At 34.6% G+C, this 15,718-nt stretch overlaps 1 protein-coding gene across 5 annotated transcripts in view; it reads left to right on the top strand.

Moving 5' to 3' along the window:
• The first annotated feature begins 2,034 nt into the window (after positions 1-2,034).
• Positions 2,035-15,718, top strand: part of LOC105227753 (uncharacterized) — a 34,526-nt gene continuing 20,842 nt past the window's right edge. Inside the window, exon 1 of one of the 5 annotated variants that reach the window (XM_049448138.1) lies at positions 2,035-2,248. Coding sequence is in view for 1 of the 5 variants with exons in the window: in XM_049448137.1 (XP_049304094.1) it covers positions 2,167-2,248 (82 nt within the window). In the remaining 4 variants the exon portion in view is untranslated. Of the gene's footprint in view, positions 2,249-2,506; positions 2,524-3,612; positions 3,631-15,718 lie in introns of those variants that run through there. The other 4 variants (XM_049448137.1, XM_049448140.1, XM_049448139.1 and 1 more) reach the window with 4 other exon arrangements.

Here is a 15,718-nt window from a genome sequence, read left to right as displayed (position 1 = left end):
CTTAATTTAGTACTAAGTTGTGGCACTTTATATGTTTTCGGTTAATGGAAATTTGTGGGCGTGACAGAGATCCGATTACGCCCATCTACAAACTTGAAATTTACTAAAGACCGCACATACCAAGTTTCATCGAAATATCTCAATTTTTACTAAGGTTAAAGTTTGCACGGACGGACGGACAGACAGTCAACCGGATTTCAACTTTTCTCATCGTCCTGATTATTTATATATATGTATATGACTCTATATCTATCTCGCTTATACCATGTTCAGACCGAAAATTTAAAAGATTAGATTACATTTAAGCATTTCATAACCCAACAGTGTTCCCACTGGCGTTAGAAAGATCAAAAAACAGCTGTCATTGTCATCGCTTAAAATTTATCAAAAGAAAAGATTGTCAGATAGTATTTTGAAACAAAAGCCGTCTTTTTTTTCAAATATTTTCCATATAATAGAAATAGTGGATGCATTTTTTAATTTTTTAAGTCGATTTTGAGGTGAAACTAGATTCATTGCTTTAAAAAAAAATTGTTTGTTTACATTCTTTACCCTGTATAGTGTCTAAATCAGCTGTGATGATGTAACTAATTTCCAATGCTGATTTGGAACTGTCATTTTTGTATGGCGAAATCTTTATATATTTATAAGATTAGTGGGATTAGCCACTCAACAGCCGAAATCGTGTGATTAAGTGTCGGCCTGAACATGGTATTAGTTTTAGGTGATACATACAACCGTTAGGTGAACAAAACTAAAATACTGGTTGCAAGAGTATAACAATGGTAGGAAAAATGAGTCATAAAATAGCAGATGTTAAATTTGTAATTTGTTTTGTCATTTATTACTATAATATATGTACATACATAAATAAATAAAGCTCGACGGTTACTTATAGAGGTATGGGTAAGTAACAGTCGCACTTAGCCGCACTTACGGAGGTTCATGAGGGAAAACGAATCTCGCTTACAAAGGTTTCTGTTTTTCGCTAATAGAGGTTTTGGGAGCTTAAAATGACTTGTCTTGGCTATAACTTTCACTTATAGAGTTTTCTTACTTATCCAGTTCTCACTTACCAAGGGCTAACTGTATTTGAAAACTTATACTCGTACATAGCTTTAAACTTGAAATAATAAATAGACTAAAATAAGCTTTTCTTTGAAAAGATTTAAATTAAACTTTCATAATTTACATATGTATACAAAATGTTACGTTTTGTGCTGGAAATGATCACAATATCAATATCCTCTAATGAAAGTATTTTGTGAAGACAAAGTATACATATATTCGATCGAATAAATATGAAAATATCAATATACATTTATACATATACATATATATCGCTCATTTGCTGCAAGACCGGCATAAGTCAAAAAAATCGATTCTCCAGAAAACGCGTTTAAAGTTTTCAACTGACTACAACCTTACACGGTGACTCCAACCTTACACCTTTTCTCAAGCGGTGTATATAAGAGGTATTCATATGAATTTTTCACTCAACATGAAGTATGATATAACGAACAATTCTGCAGCATTGACTCAAAAATCACGTTTTTTGATTTATGTCGGTCTTGCAGCAAATGAGCGATATGTGCATATGTATCCAGTGCAGTTAACGTAGTAGTAAGATAACACTTTGCCTAAAGTTCTCATTTAACAATAAATTTGCAAATCAATACATTTTTTCTACTTTATTTGAATTTTGAATTTCATTTTTCAAAATTTTACTCTCTATTTGGCAGAGCAGTATATAAAATTTGTTCACAACATAGTTTATTTTTTTCACCCCAACTCAACTAGGAGAAATTTGTTACTAATTGATACACAGAGCCATAGAATTCAAATTAGCTGAATTAGGTTCAAATGAAAACATTTTCCTGCAAGGGATGGAATGTGTATGTACTATATGTATATTATATATTATATATATATGTATATAAGATGTCCATAGTTTGTATTGAATTGAGAGGGTTGTCGCATATAAAGCCACTAGTAAGTGTATGTAATGTTGATAAACAGTAGACGGGCGGTTCGAATTCGAAGTGGAGGCGAAAGCATAAAAATGAGCTTTGAATTTGGGTATAGATGAAATAGTCAATAGGCTCGCTCGGTAGTTGCACTCTGCAGACGCGTTCGTCTAGTACGTTTAATATCGTTCGCTTATTAATGAATTTTTCTTTCGTTTATTGTTTTTGTTATTTGCTAGTTAATGGGAGTTTTCAATGCATGAATAATAAATTCGTATCGAGTAAGTACGCTTAGTTTGACGCGTTTGATTTTTCATTTGTGTTATTGTAGACAATGTACATACATATGTATGTTTATATCTTATTATTTAAAATTTTGTTATTGTAATGGTTATGTCATATACTACGCCCAATTAGTACATATTGTGTGTTGTAAACGTGTTTGAATTTTGATAAAATATAAATAAAGTGTTTCACCATAATTACAAACTGTGAAGCATATGCCTTTACAGGCATATGCATATAATAACTATTGATTTTACTAAAGTCGTATCTAGTATGTATATATTTCCATCCATTAGTTAGAATACCGACATTATTAAATACATATACCATAAATATCGGTATTCTGCTTGAGACGATTGTCTCATGTCTCTAATAGTCGCAATCTTCATTTAGTGACTCTGCTAGTCAGGAGCCTCATTTTGGTATTCTGGCAGATACAGTAAAGTAGTATACTGTATAGTAGTATAACTGTATCTGCCAGAAAACTCCTGACTAGCAAAGTCACTAAATGAAGATTGTGACAATTAGAGACATGAGACAATCGTCTCAAGCAGAATACCGATATAAAACTTCGGAATTTGTAAACTTCAATCTAAATACACTTATATAAGTATGTATATTTATGTATAGGCATATGTACATACCTACATTATACCTACAAATGTTTATTAAAAGTTCTACGAGTATATTGTATTTTGATTAAAAGTACAACAATGTTAGCTAAACTTTGACAAGGAAATTTTGACAGTAGAGAATACATATGTATGTGCATACATACATACGTAGAGCCATGTTCAAAATAATTGGAGTGTTCATATCAGCTTAATAGAAATAAACAACGAACGATATTCTCTAAATAAAATTTGATGCAATAGTATTAATGTTTTACCATTAATTTCTTACTGTGGATTTCCTTTCCGTTCTTTTTTTTTACGAGATGAAATGATAAGTGAGTTTGAGATAGTGATGTGGCTATGTTTAATACTAGTAACAGTGAAACGATGAAAAGTGTGAAATAATAAAAAAAAATTGAAGAAAGGAAAAAGGTGCCGAAATATACATACATATATCTACTATAACAATAGGCGAAGTATAAATTAAAAATTCACCTTTCAATTTGATCACAGTGGTATATGTATATATATGTACATATATGTATATACAAAACTCAATCAAATGTACTAAAACATCTTATAATAATAACCAAAGTATTAGTTTTAGTACATTTGTTTGAGGTTTGTATTATGTGTTATTGTTTAAATATTTTATTTGTTTAATTTCAGTAAGTTTAATTTAGTGCGAAATTTAAGTACTGCGTCAAGCAACGAAAGTTAAAAAAAATCGCGAAATAAATTCCAGATCTTCATTGTAGAGGATAGTAAGTGCCTTGCCTTTTAGTTAGGGACACTAACACTTTTAACATAACTGTATGAAGTATATTTAATAATGTAAAATGCGGTGGCCATAGTCCGATGTTTTTCAATATAATATTTCGTCAAAATCATTGCATCTCACATACCCATACCTAGCGTGTGTATTCATTGTCGTATGTACTTAAGTACATACATACATACATATCTATATGAAAGTGTGACGGAAAAATACTCACCATTTTAGCAAAGTTCTCTTAATCAAAATAGCGGCCTTTACACGATCAGATATGCGTGACAACATGTGTGACATCACACCAAGTTTGACCGTGTAAAGGGAAAAAAAACATGCTTGTCACGCATGTTCAAAGTTTTTAAACTTGTTTAATATTTCTGCTGGTGTGTCACACAAGTGTGATCGTGTGAAGGGCTGCATGATGCACGCAGTGCATTTTTTCAGTCGAAAAAAGACAGTGAAGAGTAATGGTGTCGCGCATGAACGCATGGTAACGCTAGCTTGGACAATTTAAAATGTAAAATTAATTCATTTCATTTCATTCATTTGTAATGCTTTGGGCAAGATATTTCCAGTTCTTTTAACAAATTTGTATGCGAGCGTGTTGGTCTTTTCTTACGCCAATCTTGCACCAAAATTCGTTTTTTCTTGCCACTTTTTGCAATTTCTTCCTCTTCCTCCATTCCTAAAATTTCTTCAATCAGAAGAGCTGCCACTAATGCGCGTGCCATGTTTACTCGTTAACAGCTGAACGAAAATGAAGTTCACACACATGCATGACCGTGTAAACGAAAACGTCAAACTTGTACATCAAGCCATGTTGTCACACATATCTGACCGTGTAAAGGCCGCTAATGTATATTGTGTTCGTAGGTGTGATTGAGTAGACTTTTATACAGAATCGCTAGCTTTCTTACTCTTTCTACAACTTTACTTGTTTTTTACTCAGACAAAACTAGTACAATTGTTATCTTAGGTTAATCATATTTGTCTGACTCTCTTAACGAGTTGAAAACTATATAGATACGTACAGAGCAGTGGTCGGCTTGAGAGGATCTGTCACTGTGTTGGTGAGCACGAAAAAAAAGTAGCCCAGTGAGAAATTGGAATTAAAATTAAGCAAATTTAATAAATAATTAATAGTATAATGAAAATTAACAAAATGTCTTTCAAGGATATATTCCCTTTTATCTTTTAAAGACTTGGAACATAAAAGGCACCAAAGGCATTTAGTATCATAAAATATTTCTCGCAGGGCATATTTGGTTTTGTGCTATAATCTTGCGCGATGTTAATTCGTTGAAAAATATGTTAGGGAATTTTGATTAAATTTTTTGGGAGTTTATAATTAGAACACCAATGCTAAGGTGTACAAAAGGTGCGATACCGAAGTTATTTTTCAGTGCTTAGTTCCTCCGTAGGCCTATATCATCCACACAAGTAAAAAATAAAATTAAAATAATTTTTAAAATTCAAAAGCAACAATATAAAATAGAATATAAACTGTTAGACAGCAACCATTAGTAAAAATTTACGCCTAATATTAGATATGTGTATTAAAAATAACCTACATATATCCAGTTTTCAGTGAGTATAATTTAATTATTTACCTGACCAAAAAATGGAATTAAATCGCCAACATTTTCACGCGATTATTTTTTACAACCTTCGACGTGAATTATCTCAGCAACAGTGCATCGATGAACTTATAGAGCAATTCTGTAAGCAGTCTCTAGCAATTTGAGACATTTTGAAGTAAAGTCTCGATTTGTGACCAGTTACTATTCATAACAGTCTCCAGTCTTTAGTCACAAATTATTGTCACCTGAACAGATCACAAAACTAAAAAGAACTCTGTTTTGCCATTTTGAATACAGAGATTTATACAGATCATCATAGATATTAATCGATTGCCTTTCTTTCATATTTTGCAAGTAACTCAACCACGAAAAATAAATCAATTATACATAGATTTCATAAATATTCTGAAACAACGTGAACAAATATATTTTTTTATGATAATTATGCTTTTTGACTATGTTATAGTAGATTTAACATTTGTTTTCGACATATTTACTTTCATTCAAGTTTTTATACATCTCTAAATATCGAAATGAAATAGTCGATTAGATCTGTTCATTTTGTTCAAAATTGAGAGATTTTTGTGACTCTCGCGTAATTCAGTACATCTCAACCCAAAGAAATTGTCTCTATTTTAAAATCTCAATTTTAGAGACTTATGACTGTATCACAGTACAGAATTCCGGTATTAATTCAATTTTTGGGTGCAAAGGTCCATCACAGACCAGTTTTATCGATGATATGGTGAATCCAATCAAGCTCGTAGATCACTCCAAGACGAATTTTGTTTAGATTATCCAAAATCCTTCTTGTTCCGGACCCTATTGGTGTAGTGTGTGCAAACTGATATTGCAAGATCGTTATGTGACCTATCGTGGGTTTGAGACAATTATAGGCATAGGACTAGCATACCATTTGATTGTAGAAAGCATTTTTTCACGTTGGATCCTTCCCAATTTGTTGATCGCTCAAAAAATGCTCGTGTCGATTGGCTGGGAGAAAAATTCGATAGCTGTGCTTCCAAAAATTTCATAGACGTGAGAGAATTTGAAACGTGGACTTACGAGTATGCGCCCGAATGTAAAGATCTATCAACTGCATGGGTGTTTCAAGATGAGCCGAATCCTGTTTTTAGGAACAACTGGATATATCGCAACCATACCATTAGAGTATCAAGAGTGCTTCGCATAATACTTTCCACTTAAAATTAGGGGTGGGTTATAGGGAGTCTATTATAAAATTTAATTGAAATGAAAATTCTAATTCTAACGAATAATATTAAAGTTAAATTACTGTTGCTGTTGTCAGGTAGCAGAAAGACCCATTTGCTTTGCTTTTTTATCCAGTCTGGCGAAAGCAGAGCTAACGGCGCGGGTGTTGAGGCCAAAGATATCAATATCGTCGGCATACGCTAACAACTGTACGCTCTTATAGAAGATTGTACCTGCTCGATAAAGTTCTGCAGCTTGAATTATTTTCTTCAGTAGCAGATTGAAGAAGCCGCTCGATAGGGACTTTGGATATTGAACGGCTCGGAGAGATCCTTCCAGATCCAAATGAGCCTTTATAAGTTCTTCGTCGCCGTGTTTGAATAGCTCGGCCGGCAATCCATCGGCATCCGCCGCTTTGTTGTTATTAAAACGGTTAATTGCTATTTTAACTTCTTCATGGTTGGGCAATACAACGTCTGCTCCATAGTCATCGACTGGGGAATGGGGTTCGCCTACTCCTGGAATTATGCTTTCCCTGTCATTCAGCAAGCTGGAGAAGTGTTCCTTCCATAATTCTAGTATGCTCGGGGCATCGGTTACTAGATCACCTCTGGGGGTTCTACAAGAGTATACTCCGGTCTTGAAATCTTCGGTTAGTCGCCGCATTCCTTCGTACAGCTTTCAAGTATTAGCCCTGTCGGTCGACTTGTCAAGCTCTTTATACAAATTAATAGTTGCAAATTACAACTATTAAAAATATGAAAGAGCTTATGAAGTGGGGAAGGGCTAACTTCGGGTGCAACCGAACATTTCTTAAGGTGAAAAACATATACATATGGGGTATATCCATCCTCTTTTCAAGGATTTTTTTTTCCAAAATTTGGCTCATAGTAAATATCTGGTCAGTTGTTGATTTCCCAGGTCTAAAGTCACACCGCTAAGGTACAATCAGTTTGCTGACGGTGGGCTTTAATCTTTCACATAATACGCTCGATAGAACCTTATATGAGAAATCGAAACTGAACACATTTTATTAATTTTGAACAATATACGTTCCCACCACTTATTGTTCTTTTGTACACTTTCTTTTGATGCCAGAAAGATGAATTATTTTAAGTTTTCTGTTTATAACTTTTGTTGTTTTAAGAATTATTATAATCTTGTAGAGTATTAAATACCATATTAAAAAGCTATAAATTGCTAAATGTATCACTTAGCTAAAATTTAAAAACTTCAATAAAACAAGCAGTGTAGTAAATAGGTGTTATAGACTTTCTTTTAATGCTGAATGTACTGTATATATAAATGAAAGATAAAAAATAAAGGCTAATCATAACGGTTAATTGTCGTGGAAATCTTTCAAATCAATCAAAAATTAAAGCGAAAAATGTTCTACAAGCAATCGAGAAGCTACTTCTTATTAAAAGGGTCGGAACCAATGAAGTTATATTAACACATTTGGATGATCAAAGTGAAACTCTTATTTATAATAATTGGACATTAAAAACTCATTTTAATGGATAATCAAACGTAACTTTATACGTGGTGGTTTGGGTGGTTAAAAATGGTGTTTCTAATATATGCCGTAATGAGCTACTGGAAATTTTAAAAACTGAAGGTTGTACTGTCTAGAGAAACACTGCTAAAAACCTTCGTAAATCGTATTTCTAATATATGTATGCCGTAATGAGCTACTGGAAATTTTAAAAACAGAAGGTTGTACTGTCTAGAGAAACACTGCTAAAACCCTTTCCCACCGAAGAATGGATATAATTCCAATGGTAACTGGTGGATACTTCCATTTTGGAGTTGAGAGAGCACTTTTAATACATCCTCTATGTATGCCATCTAATTAAAATGCAAAGGAATTACTAATAGACATATGTATGGACGGCATACCGATATTTAAAAGTTCTTCGACATCTTTATGGCCAATTGTAAAATATGTTGCTCTTAATTTTACAAAAATCCAGATTAACAGCCGGTTTCACGAAACTGATTTAAGTGAAAATTAATTTATTTCAGTTTCACCATTTGACTTAATTTGTATTTAAATGGTCACCCTTTGCCATTTAAATATTAATTAAATACTGTCATATGCAACTATGTTAACGTTTTCCAATCAGCTGATTTGCAAGTAGCAGAAGATAAATACTTATATTGTAAAAAATGGAATCTGACGACGAAAGTGATATGGAGTGCGAGGTTTTAATAAATATATTTATAAATCGTCGCTCTCGTATAATGAGGGAAAGAAAAAATGCACTAGGCTTAGCAAAGTAGAAATGTCACTTGATGAAAAATTCTTGCTTCGAGCTACACTCTCCATTTTTATTAATCAGTACAATTTATTTGTTTACATAAATCAGCTGTTATTCTTACTAACATCTCTGTTTTGTCATTTTTGGGTTGCCAATTATGAATAATGGTGAAACGCTGCAAACTTAATTGCAAAGTTAAATAAAAATCAAAATTAAAATGAAATGACACTTAATTTTCAATTAGAAAATTTCGTGAAACCGGCTGTAAGTGTTTTTGACAAAGATGAATTATATCACAAAATATTATGTTTATTAAAATGTATTCCAAAAGAGTTTTCACGAAAAGGTAGAATATTTGATGAGGCTCAGAGATGGAGCGCAAAGGAATTTCGGCAAGTAATGCTTCATACAACTCATGGAAGCTTTTGTTGCCGAGTTTGCTTTACTGTATGGAAGAGATAAGATCAGTTATAATATAACGTACACAGCTTTACATTTAGTATAATAACTGTAAGCTATGGAAATGTTGATAATTTCTCAGCACACAAATATGAGAATTTCTTACTTAAGTCAACAGCTCAATAACAGTTTGGTTGAATGTCATTGGCTTTTAAAAAGGAAAACTCAACATTTTCACCATTTGGTCAAAAATATGAAAACTACTTATAAGTATATGAGATAACAGTTCAACATGTTTTTTCTGCCTGGAAAGCATCCTGATAATTTTTTCTATACAAGAAATATGACTATTTTTAAAGTATGTGGTTTTCTGGTGGATGACAGGGGAGAATATGTATGGTAACTTTTGCACTTACAGAAAGCTGATTTCAATATTCCTTACACTCAAAAATTGCTTAGGAATATATGTATATGGAAAAATCTCTTAATGCTAATCGAAAAAAAAAAATCAAAATTCGTGCCATATGTATGTATACTGTAAAATATTTTGCATCCTGATGCTGATTATTTTGTGTTCATTCTAATCTTATATCAATGTCAAAACTAAAAAGTTAGTAAGTGCTGGCAATATTTTCATTTCTAGAAAACAAATGAAGAACTTCTTGAAGTGATAAAAAATTTGAAAATAAACTTGATTGCCTTTCAGTCGAAATAGGAATGGAAAGAAATTGTGTGCAAAGATCTTACGTCCAGCTAGTATTGAAGTTCAAATGTTTCTTATAAATTATACAGTGGAGATAAATACAGCAGAAGAGCTGATTAAAAATACAACTTTTATCAATCTTTTGTAAAGAAAAAGGTTATTTGTTTATGTTATCTATCTTTTATCTTTTGTAAAAAGAAAACAAAGAAAAATTTTCATTACATGGGGATTTTGAAAAATATATTACGCTGGCCTTTAAAACTGCAAGGTAACTTTTTACCGAAAGATCTATTTACTTAAATCTGCTTCGACTCAGAAATAATTTAATTGACTTCTACCAATAGCAATAATGACCTTTATTTTTTGTTTTGTAGAGAACTACTCATTTTTATATTCTTGCAACCTGTTGCTACAGAGTATAATTTTGTTCACCTAACGGTTGTACGTATCACCTAAAACTAAAAAAATAAACTGCACACAATATTTTATATGTAACGTAATGGATTTTATTAAAATGTAATCATATTTATCCACGTTTAATTAAAAGTAGTAAATAAAATGATTCCCTTAATTTATGCCGAATTTTTCGTTAATTCCCTTCATTAAACGATTTGCCTTAAGTCAGTTTTTTTTTTAATTTTGGGCGAAATTCGGGAGTGTTTGGAGGGTTCTCCTCTTTTTTAACAAAATTGAAATTGTTATCCTTCAACAAAACCAGAGTGGAATGAACGTAGTGCAAATCGGGCAAAAATAATGTTGATGTGTTTATTTATAAAATTGTATAAGGCGAAGAGTGTCTACTTCTTATAATTGTCGGCCGATATACTCGTAGTTCCCCTTAAGAAAAATGGAGTGGCTTTAAGGCCGCAAAAACAAAAAACCTGTCAGATGAGTATTTCCTCGTCCATTATAACACACTCAACAGAATCTTTTAGCAAACGTTCGTACAACTTCCGTAGCCTTGTTTCCCCTTTGTTTATTTGTCGTTGACTTTTTATGGGAATCTAATGTTTTTTATAAGTTTTTTAATTATTTCTTTGCTTCACTCTTTGAATCATAGTAGCATTGGTTTCAGCATTTTGAAAAAGTGGGATTGGCCCCGCCTCCTAATATGTTTAATTTCGCATATCATATTCCAGATCCTGACGGAGCTAGGTATTACACAACGTCAGTTTACATAATCGACGTACAAAACCAAACACTGCAAACTTTTTTAAAAATGAGCGTATTGATCATTTGTATATAACATAAATTGGAACTTATTAGATTTTTGGATGAAAATAATACAGATGTAACGCTATTGTTACAAGTTACAACAATATCTATAACAAGTAAAGAAGGGCTAAGTTCGGTGCAACCGAACATTTTATATTTTAAAAAATATAGAGAATAAAGTCACCTTTATTGGTTTTATTCGAAAATCCTGATATTAGTTATAGGCTAGGTCAAGTTTTCGTTCAAATTTATCTATTTTAGGCACAAAGATACATTGTTATGAGTAAAACATGTTCTTTTATTTTCATTGGGATAATTACATACTGTCCGATATATACGGCTTATAATGGTCTGTATGTCAAAAATTTCTTGAATCGGACCAATACTTCCTTAGCCCCCATATACATACATAATATAGAAATTTTCGAATTTCAACTTGACTTTGTACCGTATATATCGGCCAATATGTGAGTTATCCCAATGAAATAAGTTTTATTTATATTGTATTTTTCTTATTCTTTATTGGCGTTGACACCACTTATGCTATTATAGCCGAGTTAACAACAGCGCGCCAATCGTATATTCTTTTCGCTACGTGGCGCCAATTGGATATTCCAAGCGAAAACTGGTCTTTCTCGGCTTGGTCCTTCCAACGGAGTGAAGGTCTTCCTCTTCCTCTGCTTCGCCCCGCGGGTACTGCGTCGAATACTTTCAAAACTGGAGTGCTTTCGTCCATTCGGACAACATGACCTAGCCAGCGTAGTCGCTGTCTATGTCAATGTCGTCATATATCTCATACAGCTCATCGTTCCATAGAATTCGATATTCGCCGTGGCCAACGCGCCAAAGACCATAAATCTTTCCCAGAGCTTTTCTTTCGAAAACTCGCAACGTCGACTCATCAGTTGTTGTCATCGTCCAAGCCTTTTCATCATATAGCTGGACGGGAATTTTGAGTGACTAATAGAGTTTGGTTTTTTGGTTTTTGTTTGTCGAGAGAGGACTTTGCTTCTCAATTGCCTACTCAGTCCGAAGTAGCACCAATGGCAAGAGTTATCCTGTGTTGGATTTCTAGGCTGGCATTATTGGTGGTGTTTACGCTGATTCCAAGATAGACGAAATTATCTACGACTTCAATGTTATGACTGTCAACAGTGACGTGAGAGCCAAGTCGCGAGTGGACTGTTCGTTTGATGACGGGAGATATTTCGCCTTGCCTCGTTCACTGCCAGACCCATTTGCTTTGCTTCCCTGTCCAGTCTGGAGAAAGCAGAACTAACGGCGCGGGTGTTGAGGCCGATGATATCAAAATCGCCTTCTCTGAAATCTCGTTTGGTATCGAATGGCTCAGAGAGGTCCTTCCCGATCCTGACGAAGCTTTTGGCGTTGCTCAACGTCAGTTTACACAGCCGTATTAATTACGGCATAAAGCCAGCTCCTTTTCGTGCTGTTGAAAGCAGCTTTGAAAACAACAAAGAGGTGGTGTGCGTCGATTTTCCTTTCACAGGTCTTTTCCAAAATTTGGCGCATGGTGAATATCTGGTCGGTTAATGATTTGCCTGGTCTAAAGCTCCACCGCTAAGTTACAATCAGTTTGTTGACGGTGGGCTTTAATATTTCACATAATACGCTCGATAGAGCCTTATATGCGATGTTGAGGAGGCTTATCCCGCGGTAGTTGGCGTAGATTGTTTGATCCCCTTTTTGTGGATTGGGTAGAGCACATTTAAATTCCAATCGTTGGGCACGCTTTCGTCCGACCATATTTTACAAAGAAACTGATGCATGCCCCTTATCATTTCTACGCCGCCGTGTTTGAACAGCTCGGCCGGCAATCCAGCGTTGTACTTTCACTGGCATTCAGCAGGTAGGAAAAGTGTTCCCTCCATAATATTAGTATGCTCTGGCCATTGGTCACTAGATCACCTTTGGGGTTCTACAAGAGTATGCCCCGGTCTTGAAACCTTCTGTTAGCCGCCGCATTTTTTGTAGAACTTTCGAGTATTACCTGTCAGCCAGCTTGTCAAGCTCTTCATACTCACGCATTTCGGCCTCTCTCTTTCTGTCTGCAAATGCGTCTCACTTCCCTCTTCAACTCTCGGTATCTATCCCATCCTCGCACGTGTTGTGGTCGATCGTAACGTTGCGAGGTAGGCAGTCTGTTTTCTCTCCGCTGCGACACGGCACTCCTCGTCGTACCAGCTGTTCTTTTGCATTATCCGAAAACCAATGGTTTCGGTTGCAGCTGTACGTAAGCAGCTTGAAATGCCGTTCCACAGTTCCCTTATACCGAGTTGTTGACGAGTGCTCTCAGAGAGCAGGAGTGCAAGCCGAGTAGAAAATCGATGGGCTATCTGTTGGGATTGCAGCTTCTTGACGTCGAACCTTGTATTTGTTGACGTCTGTTTTTTGTTGCACAAAGGCGGGTGCGAATCATGGCTGCAACAAGATAGTGGTCCCAGTCTACAGAAATACCCGTGCGAAGCCGGCGGACTGCTGGTCAAAAATATAGATAAATCGCAGATACCAGTTGATACATGTACTGACCTATCTTCTGATCACTCTCCTGTACTAATAAAGCAATGTGAACAACACATATTCGTTGATGGTTAAATTATAAAAAATATGTGAGTAGCCACGTTATTAGTGAGTACAGAAAGAGATATTGATGAAAGCATAAGACAATTTATGATATAATAACTAACGCAGTGTCTTGCCAACACCAAACAAAAGCTATAAGCCGCTTGGTTTCAGAAACCATCACTAATAGTGAAATAGTAAAGCTTGTAAATGAAAGGAAGGCGTACATTACGAGAATGGCGGATAAAACGCTTCCCTTCCACTCAGTTTCAATTAAAATCTACTGTACGTAAATTAAAAAAGGCGCGAGGAAGAATTCAACACTGAAATGTCTATAAAGAAGCTGTGTCGGAATTCAAGCAAACAAAACTCCGTTTGTAAAGCCCAAAAGTCCATGAAGCCAGCAATTGGTTCCAACATGCCTATACGAGACTTCAGTGGAAATTGGGCTCGAAGCGACGAGGAGAAAGTTAATTGTTGTACAAATCACTTAGAAAAGGTATTTCAACCTAATTGCCCAAAGAACAAATTAAAGCTGTTGAGTAAGCACATAGCTAACGAGTCGCTCGAGTCTTTTAAGACTTCACCTTCTGAAATTATTAGAATCATAAAAGAACTTAACCCAAAAAAATCGAAAGAACATAATAATATAACCCCAAAAATGCTAATTGAGTTACCAATATTTCAGATCAAAGACGTCTCATTTCCTCCACGAAAATAATGTGTAGTAATACCAACGTACCAATTCGGGTTTCGTGAAAAATAGCACGATAGAGCAAGTAAATAACGAAATAAGACAAGCATTTGAGCACAGAGAGTACTGTTCAGCTATATTTCAAGACGTGGCTCAGGCGTTTCGTATAGTATGACATGAAGGCATTTTATATAAGATTAAAAACATTCTACCTTTAGAATTGTATAAAACGTTGGAGTCTTATTTAAGAAATTGATAATTACTGGTTAAAGTCGAAAAATGGCTAGCCAACTGGCGTATAAATGTGAATGAACAAAAGGGTAAGGTATGTTACATTTTCGATAAGACCAAAAATGAGTCCGGCAGTAAAAAGGAACAACATTGTAGTAATATTGTCCAAAACATCGATTTATCGCATTTTGACTGAACATTTGGACTTACGAAAGGTGTGCACGGTTTGTTCCGCACAAATTGACAGACGACCAAAAAATTGCTCAGACTCCAACATTCGAAGGACGATTATTTGACCAAAAATCACATTTTAACCATTAACCACTTCCCGTATGCACCTAATATGGCACCGTGCGACTTCTTCCTTTTCGGAAAAGTGCATTTGACCATGAAAGGAAAGCGTTATGCAGACCCAGAGGCCAAAAGCTAGCACCGGCATACTGGCTACCATACCGTCCAACGAGCTAAAACACTCATTTGACATGCTTTTGGACCGTGCAAAAAGCTGTATTGAAGCAGAAGGAGACTATTTTGAATAAAATAAATTGATTTGGCCGTAAAACCATTTGCTCAATTTTTTTTAAGTCCAGTTTACTTTGGAATGCACCTTGTATATATCCATGATTCATCATTTGCTACATGATGTTATAAGCACCGTTGTCGCAGTCTTTTATCATTTTTCTCGACCAATCGACACGAGGCTTTTTTAAGCGATCAACAAATAGTGTGGGATCCACACTAAAACAAATTTTGGCCGACTCCCACGAATTTCGTTTTGCAGTGATCTATGATCTTAAATATTTTCTTCCAAAATACAAGTATTCTCGTATTATATTCTTGCCATCATAAATATATTTTTTGCCAAAATCTGAATATAATGCAACATTTAGTATAAATTAATAAGAAAGCTTATCAAACTGACTACGTCATCGTTATTTCTCTTCTTTATTGGATTGGATACTCTCTCTCCCTCTCTTCCTCTGTTTATTTGATGACAGGTGATTCCGAATGGTATTTGACGTTTTCAATGTCGAAATATAAATAATTCAAAATTAAAACGTTAGATGGCCCACCCTTTATTTTCGAGCGTTGCACCTGTCGGCTAGCTTATCAAGCTCTTCATAATCACGCATTTCGGCCTCTTTCATCTATCCCGCCCCGCTCGTGTTTCACTTGCAGATTTACGTAAGCAGCTTAATATGCCG

Source organism: Bactrocera dorsalis, chromosome 2 (genome assembly GCF_023373825.1).
Source record: "Bactrocera dorsalis isolate Fly_Bdor chromosome 2, ASM2337382v1, whole genome shotgun sequence".
In the NCBI taxonomy this organism is placed as follows: domain Eukaryota; kingdom Metazoa; phylum Arthropoda; class Insecta; order Diptera; family Tephritidae; genus Bactrocera; species Bactrocera dorsalis.
This window is presented reverse-complemented; position numbering and strand designations above follow the sequence as displayed.